Source organism: Astatotilapia calliptera, chromosome 4 (genome assembly GCF_900246225.1).
Source record: "Astatotilapia calliptera chromosome 4, fAstCal1.2, whole genome shotgun sequence".
Lineage (NCBI taxonomy): Eukaryota > Metazoa > Chordata > Actinopteri > Cichliformes > Cichlidae > Astatotilapia > Astatotilapia calliptera.
In genome coordinates, this window is record NC_039305.1 from 13,444,601 (window position 1) to 13,465,547 (window position 20,947).

The 20,947-nt window shown below is 40.1% G+C and overlaps 2 protein-coding genes across 3 annotated transcripts in view; one reads left to right on the forward strand and one right to left on the reverse strand.

Annotated features, from left to right (window-relative positions):
- rnf213a (ring finger protein 213a) overlaps positions 1-20,947 on the forward strand; it is a 47,268-nt gene that overhangs the window by 6,909 nt on the left and 19,412 nt on the right. For both annotated transcript variants that reach the window (XM_026164915.1, XM_026164914.1), the window contains exons 4-26: positions 4,431-5,117; positions 5,239-5,405; positions 5,498-5,665; positions 9,490-9,695; positions 9,819-10,108; positions 10,203-10,459; positions 10,587-10,799; positions 10,912-11,104; positions 11,350-11,405; positions 14,433-14,607; positions 14,678-14,836; positions 14,965-15,063; positions 15,176-15,298; positions 15,477-15,660; positions 15,853-16,026; positions 16,146-16,298; positions 16,376-16,992; positions 17,239-17,398; positions 18,079-18,296; positions 18,463-18,600; positions 18,726-18,890; positions 19,369-20,641; positions 20,730-20,911. In XM_026164915.1, coding sequence (XP_026020700.1) covers positions 4,431-5,117; positions 5,239-5,405; positions 5,498-5,665; positions 9,490-9,695; positions 9,819-10,108; positions 10,203-10,459; positions 10,587-10,799; positions 10,912-11,104; positions 11,350-11,405; positions 14,433-14,607; positions 14,678-14,836; positions 14,965-15,063; positions 15,176-15,298; positions 15,477-15,660; positions 15,853-16,026; positions 16,146-16,298; positions 16,376-16,992; positions 17,239-17,398; positions 18,079-18,296; positions 18,463-18,600; positions 18,726-18,890; positions 19,369-20,641; positions 20,730-20,911 — 6,057 coding nt within the window. The remainder of the gene's footprint in view (positions 1-4,430; positions 5,118-5,238; positions 5,406-5,497; positions 5,666-9,489; positions 9,696-9,818; positions 10,109-10,202; positions 10,460-10,586; positions 10,800-10,911; positions 11,105-11,349; positions 11,406-14,432; positions 14,608-14,677; positions 14,837-14,964; positions 15,064-15,175; positions 15,299-15,476; positions 15,661-15,852; positions 16,027-16,145; positions 16,299-16,375; positions 16,993-17,238; positions 17,399-18,078; positions 18,297-18,462; positions 18,601-18,725; positions 18,891-19,368; positions 20,642-20,729; positions 20,912-20,947) is intronic.
- On the reverse strand, positions 6,226-8,218 carry LOC113020715 (uncharacterized). Its single transcript, XM_026164917.1, has 2 exons — positions 7,328-8,218; positions 6,226-7,194 (listed from the first exon to the last, which is right to left on the reverse strand). Exons 1-2 carry the CDS (start codon positions 7,598-7,600, stop codon positions 6,526-6,528), a joined length of 942 nt encoding a protein of 313 aa, XP_026020702.1. The 5' UTR covers positions 7,601-8,218; the 3' UTR covers positions 6,226-6,525.

Genomic DNA, 20,947 nt, shown 5'->3' on the forward strand with positions numbered 1-20,947 from the left:
GTGTAGAATCACAGGCCATCCCTTTTCAGTGCTCTGTGGCTGTGATTCTGTCATTTCTTCAGGCCCTGATTGATAAGGGTAAAGCCTTCTCCACCATCAAGGTGTATTTGGCAGCAATTTCGGCCTGCCATATTGGTTTTGAGGGGAAGACTGTTGGCCAGCATCCCTTAATATGTTGTTTCATGAAGGGTGCACGGCGTAAATTGCCTACATCTAGGCCGTTGGCTCCATCGTGGGACCTTCCCACAGTATTGGCTGCGCTCTCCTGTTGCCCATTTGAACCCCTGGAACGGGTTGAGTTAAAATTTCTGTCCTTGAAGACGGCTCTATTAATTGCTTTAGCTTCTGCTAAACGTGTGGGAGAGATCCACGCTCTCTCAGTGCATCAGTCATGCATTCAGTTCTCCTCGGATAATATGAGGGTCAGTATGCGGCTCAACCCTGCCTTTGTCCTGAAGGTTGTCGGCACATATTCCCCTATAGAACTGCTGGCCTTTTGCTCACCGCCTTTCTCCTCAGAGGAGCAACAGCAGCTGCATACCTTGTGTCCAGTCTGTGCTCTGCGCATTTACATGGACCGAACCCAGAGTGTCAGACAAAGTGACCAGCTGTTCGTGTCCTGGGCTAAACCACATATGGGAAAGCCTGTGTCTAAACAGCGCCTCTCCCATTGGATAGTAGGAGCAATTGCCCTGGCCTATACTAGCAGGGGCCTTCAGCCCCCTGCTGGCTTACGTGCGCATTCCACTAGAGGTCTGGGAACCTCATGGGCTCTCTTTAGGGGAGTTTCTATTCAGGAGCTGTGTGCAGCTGCATGCTGGACCTCACCTCATACATTTGCTAGGTTTTACAGGTTAGATGTGACGGCACCTAACCTAGCGCATTCAGTCCTCAGTGCAGGTACTTCCTGGGTGGCTTCTCCCCTGTGAAGTGCTGTTGGGGACAGTTGTCTTCTTAACAGGCATGTCTGGCAATCCGGGAGTCAGTATTTCTCTCATAGTGAGACACGAAACGAATGCTATGAAAGAGAACTTAAGGTTATGTATATAACCCTGGTTCTCTGGGCAGCATGAGTGAGTGTCTCACCAGACCGCCCTCCTTGCTATGGAAGCGAGGAAGAGGTGGGCTTGTTTTGAATCTGACGCTATGTCAGCCTATTATATACACCTGCCCGTTCCCTTAGGTCCGCCAATCAGCAGCTCCTTAAGGTACCGAAAACTAAGTATAAATTTAAAGGTGATCGTGCTTTTGCTGTAGCTGCTCCAAAGTTGTGGAATGATCTGCCCTTGCATGTTAGGCAGGCCTCTTCTGTCTCTGAATTTAAAAGTCTTCTTAAAACATATTTATTCGCTGAAGCCTTTGGCATTGATTAGAGGGGTTGACTCAATTTGTTTTAACATGTTTTAATTTATTGTATCTATTTATTTTATCGTATCTCATTTTAATTTTCTTTACGTATGCTATTAACATGTACAGCACTTTGTGAAACCCTGGTTTTATGTTAAAGTGCTTTAGAAATAAAGTTGGTATGGTATGGTATGGTATTATATAGGGAGGCCCTGGCCCCTCCTGACATGGGCGTCACCTAGCTAGCCTGTAAGGGCTGGCGTAATGTTATTTGAGCTTCTGATGAGGTCACACAGGAGGCGTTCCCATAGTGAGACACTCACTCATGCTACTCAGAGAACCGGGGTTATATACATAACCTTAAGTTTTGTCAGTTCCAATCAGCAAGAGCCCCGTTATCATGGTTCAGAATAAGTAGATGTCTTCAGCGTCCTCCATAGAGAGTGTTGCCAGGCACACGACACGACACTTTTCCCATCCGTCCATGATGTATCCAGCAACAAACGTTCCTGCAGGACAATCGGGCTCCCCTGAGCCCAGGCTTCTCGTTGAGAAGAGGGTGTCAATTGCATTAAGAGACCAGTTAATCAAATCCATAATTTCCTGATTCTAGAGAACAGGACGGAGAGAGTTTCTGAGAGTTCGACAAGACTAGATAAGCAGGAAAGTTTCAACTTTACTGTTTTACAAAAAAAGCTAAAAAAAAATAAAGTGCATTATTATTTTTTTGACTAAGATGCCAAATCGCGTCTTAAAGTTATTTATTTGCATTCCTAAACAGAAATATTAGTTTTACTGTTGAATGTTTTGAGCGATTCATTTCTGACTTCTCAGAGAAGTCCAACATGTGGGCTCGAATTTTGTTATAAAAATGTTAGTTCATTTTTTTATTAACCTACTAAATAATAATCAAATTTTTAATTTAAACATGTTTTTGACACATTTGTGTTATTAAGTATTTTATTAAACTTTTGAAGCACTGTAGCTCAGTGTTTTAATTTTAATTTTTTACATTGCAAGAATTATTTTCACAAGTGTAAAGCCAAATCTCTTTGACCTGGAACTAGTTAATTTAACACGTTTAAGAAAAAAATCTACTGATCTTATGATAATCATAATACCTTCATGTAGTACATAGTTTGGTATAGTTTAGCCCTTCAATACTTAGTGTATCTCTTTTGAGTCACAAAGTTTTGGTGACTCGGAATTTATAAAATGAATTACACAAAATTACAAGTCATTTATGCAAATTTATATATCTATTTTCTTACATTGTTTTAATTTGTTAGAAGATTTAATAAATGCTTCCTTAAATAAAAAAGTTCATTTTTCAGACTTTAAACAATTAAGTGAGTTTGAATATATATGAATCTAAAATATAGTGAGGTCAATAAGTATTTGATCACCTTGAGATTTTGCAAAGTCTCTTACTTAGAGATCATGGAGGAGTCTACAATTTTCAGCATAGGTGCATTTCTAATGTGAGAGACAGAATCTAAAAAGAAAAATCCGTAAATCACATTGTATGATTTTTGAACAATTTATTTGTGAATTACTGTGTCAAATAAGTATTTGATCACTTAAGTCAAAAAAATTTAATATTTGGTACAGAAGCCTTTGCTAACAATTACAGAGGTCAAACGGTTCCTGTAGTTCTTCACCAGGTTTGCACACACTGCAGGAGGGATTTTGGCCCACTCATCCATACAGATCTTCTCTAGATCTGTCAGATTTCGGGGCTGTCGCTGAGCAACATGGAGTTTCAGCTCCCTCCAAAGATTTTCTATTGGATTCAGGTCTGGAGACTGGCTAGGCCACTCCAGAACCTTGATATCCTTCTTACGGAGCCACGCCTTGGTTTTCCTGCCTGTGTGCTTTGGGTCATTGTCATGTTGGAAGACCCAGCCATGACCCATCTTTAATGCTCTGACTGAGGAAAGGAGGTTTTTGCCCAATATGTCACAATATATGGGTCCGTTCATCCTCTCCTTAATACAGTGCAGTTGTCCTGTCCTCGTGCCGAAAAACACCCCAGAGCATGATGCTTCCAGCCCCAGGCTTCACTGTAGGTATGGTATTATTGGGATGATACTTATCATTCTTCTTCCTCCAAACACGGCAAATGGACATAGGACCAAAAAGTTCTACTTTGGTCTCATCTGACCACAGGACTTTCTTCCATGACTCCTCTGGATTATCCAGATGGTCCCTGGGAAAACTTCAGACGGGCCTGGACATGGGCTGACTTAAGTAGGGGAACCTTCCGTGCGATGCAAGATTTTAAACCATGACGTCTTAGTGTATTACTGATAGTAGCCTTGGAAACGATGGTCCCAGCTCTCTTCATGGCATTGACCAGCTCCTCCTGTGTAGTTCTTGGCTAATTCTTCACCATTCTTAGCATCAGTGATACCCCACGAGGAGAGATCTTCTGTGAGGTCAATGTGGGGACATTGGCAGTCATCATTAGCCTCTTCCATTTTCTGACAATTGCTCCAACAGTTGTTTTTTTTTGTTTGTTTGTTTGTTTTTTTCCACCAAGCCGCTTGGCAATTGCCCCGTAGCCCTTTCCAGCTTTGTGAAGGTCTACAATTTTGTCTCTTGTGTCTTTGACAGCTCTTTGGTTTTGCCCATGTTGCTACTTAGATTTTGGCTAATTGTGGGGTGTACAGGTGTCTTTCTGACAGCTAACAACCTCAAACAGGTGCTACTAATTTAGAGTCATGAGCAGAATGTAGCTGGACGATTTAAAAGCAAAACAACAGGTCTTTGAGGGTCAGAAATCTGGCTAATAAGCAAGTGATCAAATACTTATTTCACACAGTAATTCACAAATAAATTGTTCAAAAATCATACAATGTGATTTCCAGATTTGTCTTTTCAGATTCTGTCTCTCACATTAGAAATGCAGCTATTCTGAGAATTGTAGACCCCTCCATGATCTCTAAGTAAGAGAACTTGCAAAATCATAGGGTGATCAAATATTTATTGACCTCACTGTATGTTCTTGTTATCTAATATAGGAAATCGTATTTGTGATATTTTCAAAACAGATCTGCTTTTTGTTTGTTTTGTCTACATAGAAAAAAAAGAAAAGGAAGAACAAAAAGAAAAAAGATGGCACCTTGTCATCAGATCAAGATCTGTCACACATTTCTCTGGGAGATAAGCAGGGGAAGGAGACACAGGGAGAAAGAAATTCTTCTGACAGTGAAAGCTCAGACAATGCAATGGACACAACACCAGACTCACTCCAAGATAGGCTTTCCTCGTTAGAAAGCCAGCCTAGTTCCTTAACAGCTAATGATATTGTTGCCATTGCTGAAGATGCACAAGCCAATCAGAGTGAAAAGTCTGATGCCCCAGTACAGGCAAATACAGTGGAGCAGTCTGCGGCGGCAACAAGTAGCCCAAACGAGATGGAGAGCAGTGCACAAACATCTCCTGACAATCAGCCACAGAAGACAGAACCAACCAACACTCCAGCTGAATGTCCTGCTTCAGAGGACAAAAAGAGTACAACCCCTCAGTCACCTTCAAATAAAGGGACCAAGGCCACTACGGCTAAAGATCCAAAGGAGAAAACCTCAAAGAACCAGAAAGAAGCAGACAATGCTAAAAAACCTAAACAGGACCAGAATGCTAATGTGGCTGCAAATGCAAAGCAGTCAAAGGAAAACACCCAGAAGGGAAAAAATCAGCAGGAACAGAAACCGAAACAGGCTGTAGCAAATGACCAACAAAAGGTTTTTGGAACTTATACAGCAAAGGTATTACTGGCTAATGCAGTATATGTGAAAATAATTGTTACTGACCAACAATAACATTTATGGGAGAGACGTCAGTCCCATAACCTTGAGATGTATTTATCCAACATATTTAATGCTACAGGCTGACACTGGCTCCAGTGTGGACCCAGTGGAGAAGATGGAGATTCAGCAGTCAGGGAGCGGGCAGGACTCGACTCCAGCTCAGCCTTCAAATGATAACAAAGGATCTAAAGATGGTGATGATAACAGCAAAAGTTCAAAAGCTCAAACAGCTCCGCCCCCAAAAAGGTGATAAAACTCTCTCAGATAACTGTATATTTTACCTTTAACTCATCTTTGCTCATTTTTTTTTATTCAATAAATCTATTTTTACTTTTCAGAGTGACACGGAACACAAGCATTGCTGCTCGTGACAGGCTCACAATTTATTTCCATGCGGTCCTCTCAAAGGATTTTGGATTTGATCCAGAAGAAGATCTTATCTTCATCAGGGCTGGGTCATGCATTGGAAAATGGAATGAAAATGCAGCTCAACTGTTTGTGACCAGGTACTTGCTCTTAAGTTAACAGTCATTGAAATTAAGAATGTTAATTACTTTAAGAAAATATTAAATCAAAACACTCAAAATTTTCTACACTAAAAATAAATACAAAAATAGTCAATACATGAATTTCAGCACTACATTTACAAAAAAACACTAACACACAGATGCACACATGTAAGGAGGTTTTTAGATCAAAATCTAACCTTATAATGCATGCCATGAAAAATATATTGTGCTATATTCGCAAATGGAAATTGTATACTGAAATCACAATCTAACTCAAATCTTTTGCACTTGTATAAAGGATTTGTAAAGGATTTTCCTTTACATTGTAATATTTAAAGACACTTTTAAAACTTACAGTTTTTCTCAAATGCTAAAACACATTTCACAAACGTTTCCACCATGTTCCCCAATGTCTAAACACAACACCCTTTTCTAAAGCTACATAAACACAACCACACCTTCCCACTGCAAAACACAAACTCCCACACCAAGAGAGCAGCTCGAAGCTGTCAAAACTGTAAACACTATACACAGCATTACACACTACAGCAAAACAATTGAAAACACAATGCTCAATTTGTGAGACGGTTCTTTGGTCCATAACTGCTAATGCATATTCTTATAAACTGTACAGTAACGGATCGTCATAGAACCCTGCAGAGGATTAGGCATTTAGATTTGTGAGTTTCACATGAAGACTATAAATCTATAAAAACATCCTGCATGTACGTACACTACTGTAACACAACTCAATGCAAAAACAGAATCTATCGCACACAACAGTACTCTCGGAAACATGATCAGGGTGTGAAGTCTTTTTTATTGTCTACACGGTCTTTTTACAGTATTACACACAGTCACCGTGTGGCATCATGTCGCCGAGCTGCATTGGGCCACATCACCTCATCCACATCACAGGCTATATTGTCCCTTGCTAGGCACCGCGGGAAAAACGCCCTTGAATGGCGAATCCATCCCTGGAAGGCCTCCACTGGGATGTCAGCACAGGCCAGCTCCATTGCCCGTACGAGGTTCTCTCTTGTGTATGGCTGTCTGTCATACACCTTCCATCTCCATGATGAGAAGAACTCCTCTATAGGGTTCAGGAAAGGGGAGTAGGGTGGCAGACAGACGTTTAAAAAGTGGTCACTGTTGGTGGTGAACCACTCTCTGATTTGGTGTGTTTTGTGGAAGCAGACGTTGTCCCAAATGATCACATACATGTGATGTGCTAGCCTAGGATGGTGTTGTTGACGGTCCAGGAGGATGTCTTTTAGCTCCTCTAGGAAGGTGAGGAGACGTTGGGTGTTGTAAGACCCAAGGACAGCATGCCGGTGGACAAGCCCCTCCGTACCCATAGCTGCACAAAGAGTAATATTACCCCCCTGTTGGCCAGGAACCTCAGTGATGGCTCTTTGGCCAATGATGTTACGGCCTCTTCGCCTTCGTTTCTGGAGGTTGAAGCCAGCCTCATCCAGGAAGAGGTACTCATGGGGTCTGGCCATCGCGTCCAACTGCATTATCCTCTGTGAACATGGAAAAGCGTACAGGTGTTCAGAACGGTCAATCAGGTAGCACAGTATTGTCCAGAAGTAATGTAGGCCACTAAGCAACACAGTATGTCCACTAACTGTACTGTGGACATGGATGTATACGTACTTGCACATACTCGTAACGTTGTTCTATGTGTCGCGCAGAGTTGCGCTCAAAGGGAACCCTGTAGACCTGTTTCATCCTCATCTGTTGGCGCCGGAGAACTCGGTCTATTGTGGACACGCTGACAGCATCAATGTTCTCAAAGTTTACATTATCTGCAATGACTTTGTCTCTGATCTCTCGGAGTCTAATGAAGTTGTTCTCACGGACCATATCTGCAATGAGGGTTTCTTGTGCCGCTGTGAATATGGCAACCCTCCCACCTCTATGTGGCATTCCTTCAGCTCTAAAGAAAGAAACATGTGTTGTCAATTGACTGATTTATATGTAAAACTACATGTAAAGTAACAGACCACTTTCACAGGCCTGTAAAACTGTAGTGTGACAAAGAAAGAAATAGCATACTATACCTGTTGTGTTGTCTAAATGCCTTGATAATGGTGGCCACGGTGAACCTACTCAGGTTTGGATGTACTCTTCGTCCCGCTTCAGCCATTGTCATGCCATGGACAATGACATGATCAATTACTGTTGCTCGCATATCATCTGTTATGATGGTGCGAGGTTGTCTTCTTCTCCCACCTGGACCTTCTCCTCTCTCTTGTTGGCCTCCTTCTCTTCCTCCTCTACTCCGAACTCCTCTTCTTCTTAGGCCTTCACCTCTTCCTCCTCTGATCTCAACCCCTCTTCCTCTTTGGCCTGCAGCTCTTCTCCTTCCGCACGCTCGAATGCCTTCATCCATTGTGATTGTTTGGTATCTTCACCAAACTATGCTTTTATAGGTGGGGTCACATCATTAGCAACAGGTGTCTTCCATTTTGAGTCGTTGTGTGTAGTGACTGACGCCAGGTGTGTTCCCTGTGTTCAAAGATTGGTGACTGTGGCAAGCATTTTGCATCACATGGGCTTTCATTTGAGAATATGAGCAGAGTTGTTTTGCAACATGTTTTAGCAAGGAAAAATGTGTTTAGACTTATGAGTACAGAGGGTTGTGTTTTGTGAATTGTGTCTTCATGTGACATGTGTTTATGGTACTGGAATATGGTGGCTACATTTAGTAAATGTGTTTAGACTACTGGTCATTTGGGTTACAGGATTGGCTTTTGTGTTTTAACATTTGAGAAAAACTGTAACGCTTAAAAAAGCTGGAGAAATTAGGCTGTAGTGCGAACATAAGTACCTCACATAAGTACCTGGAACACTAGTCGTCGTAAAGTCGGTATTTCACTAACTTGATGATTACTGGCAACATGCTTCTCTATTGGTCTCTACTATGTGGCTGCCCACATGGTTACTTAGTATTTATTTGTGTCAAAGGATTCAAATCAAATGTTTTTGACCTATAAGACAATGATCTAGTTAAACAGAAATACCTCTGAAGGAGGTCTGTCTGTGCTGGTTTGCCTTGGTCTCATTGAAAGCTATAGAAACATACTCTTTTATTCGATCATAATCCATTTCTGATGTTTAAATGCCAACTGTGGAGTGTTTTGCCAGTGGAATAAAGGGCAGTATTGACATTGGAGCAACACAGGTTCACTGAATGAAAAATCACATTTTTTTTGTGTTAATACTCACAGACTTAACTGACTTCTGACAGTTAATGTTTGTTTATGAACAATGAAGTAAATATTTACAGTTGCCAGAAATTGTCAGAAATGAACCCCTACAGCAAACTATGCTAAGTATTTCAGCTTTTGTTACCCATGCTTGAATCTTAGATTTTCATTAACCTGTTGTTGTTTGCCCAATCTTTCTTATTTTTCACTTTTCATGGGCACTACCACTCTAAAATACTTTTTTTAGGGATGATGTGACACAGTCATTTAGTCATCAGCATTTGATTCTTGTCAAAGTTAATCAGATTCTTTTGTTTTCCTGTTTCAAAACAAAAATTCAGGAATTGTTGAATCCCTGTCTAATATATGTCACCCACGGACCTAAGGAAATATTCATGTATTATGTCAGTGGTTATATAGTAGCTTATGAGTGCATATTTACTTAGTACATCACTTTTCATTTTGACATGACATACTAACTGTAATGCATCTATGATCTTAAACCCTGGCATGACTTCTTCTAGTGTGCATGCACAAGCTAGACTTTTCTTATATCTTTTCCGACTGACTTTACACAATCTACATATGACTTTCATTTTCATACAGGGATCTTGGAGAGCATGGGTTTCTGGTTCAAGGCAGGCTGACAAGTAGCAAAAAAGAAGCTGTGTCTGAGTCAATACCATACAAATATGTTGTATACAAGGCTAAAAAGGATGCATATGAGTATGAATACATATATAAACTGGACTCTACACAACAAATCACCAACAGATGTTTGTTTGTTAAAGAGCACCTCATCAATGATGACGGTAATTATAATTCTCATTTAGTCAAGCTGTAATTACACTTTTTCTGCTAATATGCTGATGACATTAACATATTTTGTTGTGTGTCCTTTAAAGTAAATTTTTGTTGTATTCCTTTTGCAAAAGGAGACTGGCATCAATATGATGATATCATCTGTGTTAAACCCTCAAAGAATGTGTTGGAGCGATTGGTAGAGAAGTTCTGGCCTGAAAAAAGAAAGGATCTCATTCAAGGCAGAGAAATTGCTGGGAACATAATGCTGGAGACCATATTTGATCTTCTGAGGAGCTGGAATGACACCAATCTGAGAAGTTTTCTGGTCCAACTTAATCAGTTCATACAGGTTTATGGGGACCCCTTTGTGTTTGAAGAGAAACAAAAGAAATGGTACTCCTTAAAATATGGAGAAGAAGATGTAAGTTTACAATATTTCTTTACAAAGTATAGAGGTTATGGCCAGGTTATGGCCACTTCAGCTGACTTGTTTCTATTTTTGTATTATATCTTAGGTGAGAAAAATGCTTAAAGCATTCATGCTAGCAAATGTGACTCCGCTGTTGGAGAATGGAGATCATAGGAGTCTCTACATTCAGGATCCCTTGAAAGCAGCTGTGATCATGCTTCACATATCGAAACAATATCAAATCAGATTTGAACAGTCTGAGCTTCATCGGCTCTGTGCGGCACTAAGTTTACCCAAACTAGGGAAGGATGACTTCCTTCAGTACTGGGCAGAGTTTTCTCAGCATGTGTCTGTTTTCAAAACGTAGGTACCCCGTCTTTTCAATAATACTGGAATCATAATCTACTGACTTAAAAGTAATAACCTTACTGCATATATTTGTGTTAATTATCATTTTTCTGTTCATATGTTCAAATAATTATTGCTACAGTTTGCCAGAATCATTGGTGTATCTAATAAACACTGTAAAAAGAATGGGGATGCCTCGATGGATTGTGGTACTGCCACTTCTCCACCTCCTCAAGGGTAACACAAAGCCTTTTGAAGCACCATCATCTGGAAACGGGAAGTATGGCCCATCTTGGGCAGGATTGGGAGGCCTTGACATGGGCACCTCGGCTTATATGAGCAGTCAGGAAAAGAGGTATGGTTCCCTATTCCTTTGCTTTGGTTTTGCTTGCCCAGACATGTACCAGTGCATTGGAACCAATACACATTAATTTATTATTGTGTATATTTTAATTGGATTTTTTCAGAGCACTGATAAATGTGATGAAGAACCGCAGCCACTTAATGGAGGTCGATGCACTTTTACTTCGATCCTGCTTGTACCTGATGTCACTTGATGAACTGACTGAGTGTAGCACTGAACTTAAAGCTGAGCTTTTGGACATGCTCCATGTTTTCCTTAATAAGGTTCCTCAGGACATCACTGGCGGCAACATGCAGGTAAATTAAAGAAAGTGTAGTAAGTGATCAAAGTTAATCCATTCATGGAGTATGTGGAACATATAACTTTCCATGTACTTAGTTTAGTGTGACTTTAAATTTATAATTGTAAAAAGCTGCATCATTGATATGTATATCTACTGATCAGACATTGGGGAACGCTTAGAACTCCTTGCTAGTGACAGTTGAGAATTTTAACCATCATGTTATAAACTAAATAAATGTTCATGATTTTCTCTTTCTAGGCAGTATCTGACACTCTCACACACATTCAAGGGAATCTCATTGAGGAAAAATACAGGTAATTTTCAGTTTTTTATTTGAATAACAGGAGGTCACTAGGCACTGCAGTTGTAGTTGTTGTTTAAAACTACACTACTTAAAAAAATTAAAGGAACACTTTGAAAACACATCAGATCTCAATGGAAAGAAAAAAAACATATTAAATATCTCTACTGATATGGAATGGATAAGGTGTTTGGAAAGAAAGGGTCCCACATCATTTGATGGAAATGAAAATGATAAACCCACAGAGGGCTAAATCCAAAGACACCTCAAAAATCAAAGTGAAAACAAAAGTCATGTGGAACGCTAGACTATTTTGTGGAAATTTTATTGCTTTCACTGTTACTAAGTAGTTTGTATGGTCCCCACATGCCAGTATGCATGCATGACAATGTTAGGGAATGATCCTAATAAGACAATGCATGGTGTCCTGGGGGATCGTCTCTCAGATCTGGACCAGGGTATCAAGGACCTTCTGGACAGTTTGAGGTGCAGTATAGCAGCATCAGATGAATGGAAACATAGTCCTATTGGATTGTGGCAGGCAAGCGTGGGGGGCAATTAATGAATTTGATTACTTCATTCTCAGGAAATTACTGTTTGCTTCCACCACATGAGACTCAGCATTGTTGAGCACCATGACGAACTCAAGACTCAATGCACCTGTATAGGGTCTGACTGATTTTTGTGCATCCCTCCACTGACATGCCTTGCCAGACCAACGTTGACCCACGACCAAACAAGTCATGCTGACTGCTGTTAGTCACCGTCACCTTCACCCTCCACATCTTCTCGAGCTCTTCTCTGAGACCTTGGTATTTCTCGAACTTCTCGTGTTCCTTCTTCCTGATGTTGCTGTCATTCGGAACTGCTACATCGATCACTACGGCCGTCTTCTTCTGTTTGTCTACCACCACTTTGTCCGGTTGGTTAGCCACCACCATTTTGTCCGTCTGTATCTGCAAGTCCCACAGGATCTTAGCTCGGTCATTCTCCACCACCCTTGGGGGCATCTCCCATTTTGACCTCGGGACTTCCAGGTTACACTCTGCACAGATGTTCCTGTACACCAGGGGTCGGCAAGGGTTAACTGATGGCACGACCATATCTGGACTGGCCATCGGGCATACCGGACCTTTGCCCGGTGATTTTTCGTTTTTAGTATTTTAGTATCTTTTTTTTTTTTTTTTTTTTTTTTTTTTTAAGTAACGTATAAACAGTGAAAGATGGTGGATTGGCCAGATGCTGGCAGATGTGTAAAAATAACTCAGATATAAACCAAGTTCAGGTGTAGTTTATTTTCGTTGTGCTGACTTTTTAGTTAGTTACAATAACTCGTACTGTGTACTAGCTAGCATGACGGAGTTTCTATACAGCTGGGTGGGTGCTATGTTACTGATAGTGAACTTTATTTTATTCATAAGGTTTGTTAGTAGAGTTGCTAACCGTCCCATAAAAAACGTAATCGTCCCGCATTCAGAGAAAGTATCACGCGTTTCGTATTGAGCTGAAAACGAACACAGTTTGTCCCGTACTTCAGCTACAATGAAAAATACACAAAGCTGGAGTTATTCTGCGACTTTACGCTGTCAGCTGCCTCTTCTTCTCTCATTCAATCATGAAACTGATCAATGATCAGCTGATTGGTATTTCTGACACAAGTCCCGTCTCTTGTTTGTTTATCGCCCACTTTGCGCCAGAAAGATGAAACCAGCGGATGTCGCGCTAAACAACAGCAGCGCGTTTAAGTTTGATCAGCTCTTGTTAGAATTTATTTAATATTAATTTCTAGTATCATCTGATGTTTTCTGGAGCCACAGCTGTAAAGCTGCTGGTCATGGTATTGGTTTGGTTATCTGGTGAGAGGGAAACATGAAGATGAAACCAGGAGATGTCCTTACTGAATCATCATGTGATGGTGAAACAGGTTTACCTTTTAGGTGACATGAATGAGTTGAAGGGAAGTTATGAACTGTTTCTGAGAGACAAATAACACCAGGATCCTTTTCTAAGTAGCTGACAGCTGGTAACTGTGCAGGGGCGGGTCTAGCAAAGTGTTGCCAGGGGTCCATGTAGGGCATTAACAGGGAAAGGGGGACACAGAGAAATACTTCTCTTTCTTATTCTCATTTAAAATTTCTAGCCAAATCTTATAACCAAAGTTTTTATCTGACGTAAAATGTTTAGAAATCATACATATACCAACAAGACAGTGTACATCACTGTCACAACAGCGTTTGTTGTCATTCAAAGGCTTTATAGATTTTCCTGTAATACCTGGTGGGCCGGTCTCCAGTCAAAATGCCCAGGCCGATTTTTTTTGTCCCAGTCCAGCCCTGGGCACGACACGCAGTGAGTTAATCTGAGAAGGTTCATTAAAAAATAAATGGCCGCACCAGCGGTGGACATCGCAAATTAGCTTGCATAGACACATTAGTTGGGCCGCTTCTTAATGACGGTATCTTAACTAACAACCCCAACTACCAGATTCAACTTGTAATTGGCTAAAAATCTCACAGCCTACTGGTGAGAGGGACGTTGCTAGCTGTCAGTTTTTTCAAGCGATGTTGAAATTTCCACGTTCCGACACAAATGCTTCAGGAGCTCTCCGCTCAGCACAGCAACTGTTAATATAGAGCATTATTAAATTAATTGCTAATGCAATTATATGGCACATTGACTTCTGAGGAAATTTTAGATGGCACTTGCCATCCTGGTGGTGTGGATCAGTCAATCGATGTGTCGTTCACTCGATCCCGCACTTGATGGTGACTTGTGCTATGGGCTTGGAGTTGGCCTCTAGTGTTGTCCGCCACATCCCCATTGAGTTCCTGATGAAGGCTCTCAGGGTCCTGTTGATCTTGTACAACTTTAGGCATATATATATATATATATATATATATATATATATATATATATATTAATCAAAGACACTAATATTGTTAAAATTTGGTGTTGTGTATTTCCATAGTTGATGTTATCGTTGTTTTAAATTGATACATATTGAATTATTTACATTTTTGTTTTTTTTGTTTTCTCCTAGTTATTTTACAGCAACTTATAGGAGAGAGTGCTTGGCAACAGCAGTGAAACTGTTAGAAAAGATCTGCAATGGTGTGAAACCAGCATCATATACCCAGAACTATCCTGACATTCCAGTGGCATGCATGAATCTGGTTGCATCTGTTTCAAACTTTTTTCAGTTTGACAAGCAACAGGTAGGTAAAGTGTGTAAATCTAGGAAATCAGGTGTTTATTTGTGTTATTATATTAATTATTCTAATTTAGGAGACCCAAGAACGAGATCAAGAACAACGATTTGTAAAAGGCATGGTGATCACTCAGCCGATGAAGATAATCAGAGGATGGATCGCTCAGTCATTTAAACAGAGTTTGCTCAACAGGAGTTTGTTGTTAAGACAAGTTAAAGCAACAGATGAGATTGAAGTGAGCAGCTTTCTTTCTTTCTTTTTTGTATACTTAAAAAAATAAAACACTAAATATACAAACTGACCACTTCCTCACCGGTAAAGGATGCTGACAAAAATAAGGCTTTAATGAATTGCATATTACAGATGTGGAACAACGTAATCTCCATCCATTTCAAAGATGAGGATTGCACTAAAGAGTGGCGACAGACATTAACTATGGATTTTGAGGGCAAGTATAGACAGGTAAGGGATTTATTTTTATTTATTTATTTTAGGGGGGCACTTATTATTATTATTATTATTATTTCTTTTTTTGGAAAAGTAGAACAGATTTATGTTTCCATGTGATTTTTAGGGATATCCACTGGATCAGATTGAATTCTACTGCACCAAGATAGAAGATCTTAGTGATTCCCATCCACATGTTGCAGCTAGTGTGGAAAAGTGTGCTCTTGAGGCTGTTACATCTTTGTGCCAGGTATAAAGTGTTCTTGTTATAATTTACTTTCATGAGTGGCATACTATTTGCTAATATTGATAATAAGATTTAACAGATGTTTTATTAAATGTTGAAATACAAGGACCTGGATTTACATTACTCTTACGTTCAAGGTGTCAAAACATAATTCACTGTGTTTTTTCTATGTTACATGAAGAACAAGAATGAGGGAAAACTCTTTGAGAGGTTCAAAATAAACAGCAAATTTGGGAAACTCATCTCTGCCATTATTGAGAAATCCTGGCCAAAGGACAGTCAAGGGAAATACCACTCTGATGAAGAAGTTGTTCTTCAACACCTGCTCTCTTGGACTGCTGCCAAAGACATTTTCCAGCTCCATGGTATTCGCTAAGAAAAATACAGAGCGTTTGAAATTGCAAAAAAAAAAATTTATCACAATATTTAACTTATATAAACACACAACTTACTGCAGTAGGTAATCAGGCCTTGGTTTGTGAGCCTGTGGTTCAAGTTAATGAAATCATTGCTGTGGTATTAGAAAAAACACTTACATGTAAATTCTGTCACTGCAGGAGCAGATGAAAAGCTGATTGAGCAGCTCTCTCCAGATACCAGAGACAGAATTGCAATAGGGATATCCTCATTTACAGCCATGAAAAATCAACTGGTTCAAGGAAACATTAAGATCAGCCTGCTCAACATCATTTTGGAAAGGCGTGAGGCCTTCTTAGAACTGCTGAAGATAGGTAATTTGCCATCACAGATGTCTTCAGAGTTATTTTGAAAAATTAAGTGTGTATAGTGTACAGTTGTCTAATAGTAATCATAATTATTGATGTTTGTGTTTTTGACTTGATACTAACAGACTGCCTCTCTGAGACTGGGCAATACAAGGATCATGACAAAATGAAGAGGCTGTTGAAGTGCAGAGAAGATGAAGTAAAAGCTGTATATCATGAAAAGGAGCTTGTTGATGTTCTCTTAACTAAGAGCCATCAACTTGAGGAACACATGACAGGTATGTTGACTGAGTTTGTGCCATTAGTCTTAACTATCAGTCTTAATTATTAACATCCATATTAATTTCCATAATAGTTGATGTTGATGAACTGGAAGGAAACCAACAAGTCAACATTATAACCACACCTTTGGACCATTTCATGGAGGTTCATCAGTTTGACCAGATGCCCTCCGCAATAACTGGCATTGTCACCTTCTTCAATCTGGACGAAGAAATCAGAAACATGGCAGAAAATTTATACACATTCAGGGACAGTATTGTCTTCAAAATGTGTTGGGACAAACAAGCCAAGTTCCTGGCCAATGAAGAAATGGAAGACAATCCTGATGAGCATCAGGTAGTGGACATTAGGGCAACACTACAAATGATACATGATGACATTTACATAGATTGCTACAACCATTATAAAGATATCTACACTCACCTGAAGGATGGCACTATAAGGCTTGAAGAGGTTAACCAGTTTTTTAAAGCTTTCAAGGGCAAGTATGAAGATCTTGCAAAAGACCTAGACATCATGTGCGGAATGAATAAATCAAGGGACAAACAATGGATCAACAGCAGGGTTCAACAGATCGAGCAGTACCACGAACTTCATCTCGCTGTGACTTCAGCTCAAGTAATCATGAAAGTCAAAGAGACACTTGGTCTTCAAGGTGACTTCAGAGTTCTGGAGACACTCACAGAAGTTGTAAGTAGCTTTGTGTATAAAGAATTATCAATCTAAAAAGCTATTTTGCATTCCACACAAGCTTTGAGTTATTGTATTTGATGATGGATATACATAATAGATGGAACATAACAGCACAGTTCTTTGTTTTACTTCATTTTAAACCGTTTAGCACGTTTTAATTTAAGGCTCCCTGTGAAGAGTGTCTCTGATCATATTTCCATGGTTAGAATGTAACTCTAGTTTTCCTGTCTCCCCACCACTCAGAACGATATAGACTTTCAGAAAGAGCCACTCAGCCGGATTGACAATGAGTTGATGCAGGCAAAGACTGTTCTAGTGGACATAACCGAACCCCGCAGGCTGTGTCTGCAGGAACTGGAACTAAGGGGACACTTTGTGACATGGGTGAAGGATGCCCTTGAAGGTAAGTGTAGTTATGCATTTTCTTGTTAATGTCTATCCATTGTGTAGCACCCCACCCGTGATACCCGTTTAATACTCCCAAATTCCCATCCGGGCTACAATTGCACACTACTACAGCTATGCTGCAATATCCATTGGAGCATGGCTGTAGTAGTGTGCTGAACATTTTTTAAAATTTCCTTTGTAACTACTGACATCAGCAACTATGGGAGTGTCTACTGCAAGAAATAAATGAATGGACTGCACATATGCTTCATTTTCTTATGGCAATGACTCCATCTTACACTTTGTAATATGGTATAATGCTACGTGCAGTTAGAAACCTCTCGAAATTAGACTGGTTCTCTAAAGTCACAAAGGAAAAAATTGGCTGCACAACACCAAGTTTACCAGGATTGTGTTGCAGGAAGCAGGTATGCAGGTTAGACAACTCTATATGCTCACATTTACATCCATACCAGTTTAAGATCATCAGCTAACCTACCATGCATGTTCATGACCTGTGTCAGGAGGCTGGAAGACCCAGAGAATATTCACACAATCGCTGGGAGAACATGCAAACTCAACATAGAAAGGCCCCAGCCTACCAGCAGCTTCAAATTCAGAACAGTCCTGGTATAAATCAATGTCACCAACCACTAACCACCACCCTATTTCTGTTTATTTAAATGTATTTTGCAGATATCAATGAGTTAAAAGTGTTTGTTGACCTGGCTTCTATCTCTGCGGGAGAGAATGATATGGACGTGGATCGTGTTGCGTGCTTCCATGATGCAGTTCTTGGCTACTCTTCATTGCTTTATGAGCTAAAAAAAGACTCTGGTTTTAAAGCCTTCAGAGAAGTGCTCAAGAAGGTCTGGAGGGCTTTGGAGAATGACAGCAACCTACCCAAAAAACTGGTGAGAAGATCCCTCCGAACACTTAAAGCAAAAATATGATCAGGATGGCCATGGAGGCTTTGATATGAATGTTAGTGTCTTACAGTGGGGTTATTGGGGTAAAGGCTAACCTTATGAAAGGTAAACTGAAACACAACACAATTATGAAGAGTATCTTTTCTTACAGCGGGACAGTGCACGTCATTTGGACTGGTTGAAGACTGTGAAGGACAGTCATGGTTCAGTGGAACTGTCATCCCTCTCCTTAGCATCAACCATCAATAACAAGGGTATCTACTTGATCAATGCACAAAATGTAAAAAAGGTAAATAATGCAGTGAAAGTTGATTGCATCCCTAGATCAGTACAGCACACATGTTAGACTAAGATGTGAGACAAAGAGTCTCCAAATATATGCATGAAAATTTCTTTTTTTCCCCCCTGATCTAGTTGAGTCTTGACACTGCCCTGAAGCTGCAGATTCCAGAGGAGCATGATGGCGGTCAGCAGATGCGCTGCTATTCCCTTGAGGACTTGAGGGAGCTGCAGAATAAACTCATGCTCATGTCTGGGAAAGGGGATCAAGGGCAATGTGAAGTTGATTATTTTGCAGAGGTACGCTGCAATATTTTCCTTTTCAGTATCTGAGATTCCAATAATTCAGATAATATATTTTGTAAATATTATTTTAAATTGATAAAATTATCTACATCATCAATAATGCTCAATAATCCATAATGTCAAAAGCTAATATCTAGATGATATAGACCTATTAAAATTAGGTCCTACAATTTACAGTACATGTGAAGACATGTCCAAAAAATCCAGATAACTCTCTTCAGATTTATTTGATAAAAATGTGGTGATGTATAGGTCAATTTTGGGATATACTACCATTTCAAACCTTTAGTGCATTGCATTCAAAATTTATAAAAAGAAAGAGAAGAGCTATTTACTACATAAATGTGCAGCTATATGATCATAGACTCATGCTTGACAGAGAAACTGATTCCACAATGAAATTGGTGTAACTTTGTATGCTTTTTGAACTTATTTATTTGCAGCTGGCTCTGGGCTTGTTTCTGTTTTTCAGGTTTTTGCCAGCGTTCAAAGACTAACTGAGGCATTCATTGCTCTTTACACTGCTGGGAATCCACTGTTCAGGCACTGGGAAGTGCAAATCAACTGTTGTTCCAAAAGTCAGGCACCCAGCATTATGATGGATTTCAACTTGGACAGTGTTATCAGTGTCATTGTGGAGGGCAGCATAGAAGAGAAGCTTCCTGAACTTTGCAAGAAAATGGAGAAATGTCTTGACTTCTGGATGGATTTTGTAGACAAACAGAGATCCCAGCATTACTATCTTAACTACTACACAGCTGAACAGATTGTCTACCTATGCAACAAGCTGACTTTGCAAAATGTTACCAATGTAGAAGATCAGGTTCTCATGATGCTTTCTTTCATCAAGCCAAACTGCACATACTCAGATTTGAGGGAAGTTTGGCATGAACTTCAGTATGAAATCCTCAAAAAACCAGAAGAGCAAAATGAGGACATTGAGTTTCAGACCTTTGTTGTGGTGCAAAGCAGTGAGGGGGAAGACCCAGACTTCACCAGCCAAATGGGTCCTCTGGCAAGTCTCGTAGAACAGGCAGAAGGTTTACCAAAATTTGATCACATATGGAATGCTTATATGAAAGACATGAGAAATTTTCTCCCCCACATTCTTGATATAAAAAATCTTGGAAGACTGTTGGATATCCTGGCCAACAAACACAACGAGAGTCAAGAAGAAGACATTTCTGACGATGACACAGGGAATTTCATAAATAGACATGTTCCCAGAGGTCTGGCTGTTGGAAACCCAAACCTCATTGTTTGCCCACATGATGAGGTGTTGTCATCTTGCATTTCCATTTACATGAGCAGTGAAAATGAGACACTTCCCACGTATGATGAAGTCCTTTTATGCAACTCCATGACACCATATGAACAGGTGGAGCTATTTCTCAGACGCTGTCTCAGCACAGGCTACAGAGGACAGAAGATATACTGTTTACTGTATGGAGATCTCCTCCCTTATGATGTGAGCTCTAAAGCTGAGAACTTTTTTCAGCGAATGAAAATGCAGAGTAGAAAGGATTATAGACTTGTTATCATTTGCAGCTCAGAAAGAGAACATACCTACCTTCCATCAGCCTTCAGCCAGTACAGATTGCACATGGTTCCACAGGAACCTTTGGCAAGAATCCAGAGTTACCTGCAAAAGCACTATGCCGTCCCAGCAGATGAGTGCAGCGCCGCAGCTGCGTTTAAGGACAGACTCTGCGTTGGTGTCATTTCAGCCACAAGGGCTGGTGTTGGTATGTATAGGTGTTATTTACTGTTACTAATGGTTAAAAAGTTGTTTATGAAAATTCAAACGTGCCATATGATCTTTTGAAATTGCAGGAAAATCGCTTTACATCAGAAGGCTGTATGAAAAACTGAAGAGATCAACCAAAAAATCATCAGTGATGAAATGCATTCGCCTGATTGAGCCAAATGTTAATGAGAATGTCATCCTTCAATCACTGTTGGACGCCCCTAGAAGGAAAGAACTCACTGTGTTCCATTTTGACGTCACATCATCGGTAGTCATCAATCAATGGATTGTTTAACGTAGTGTA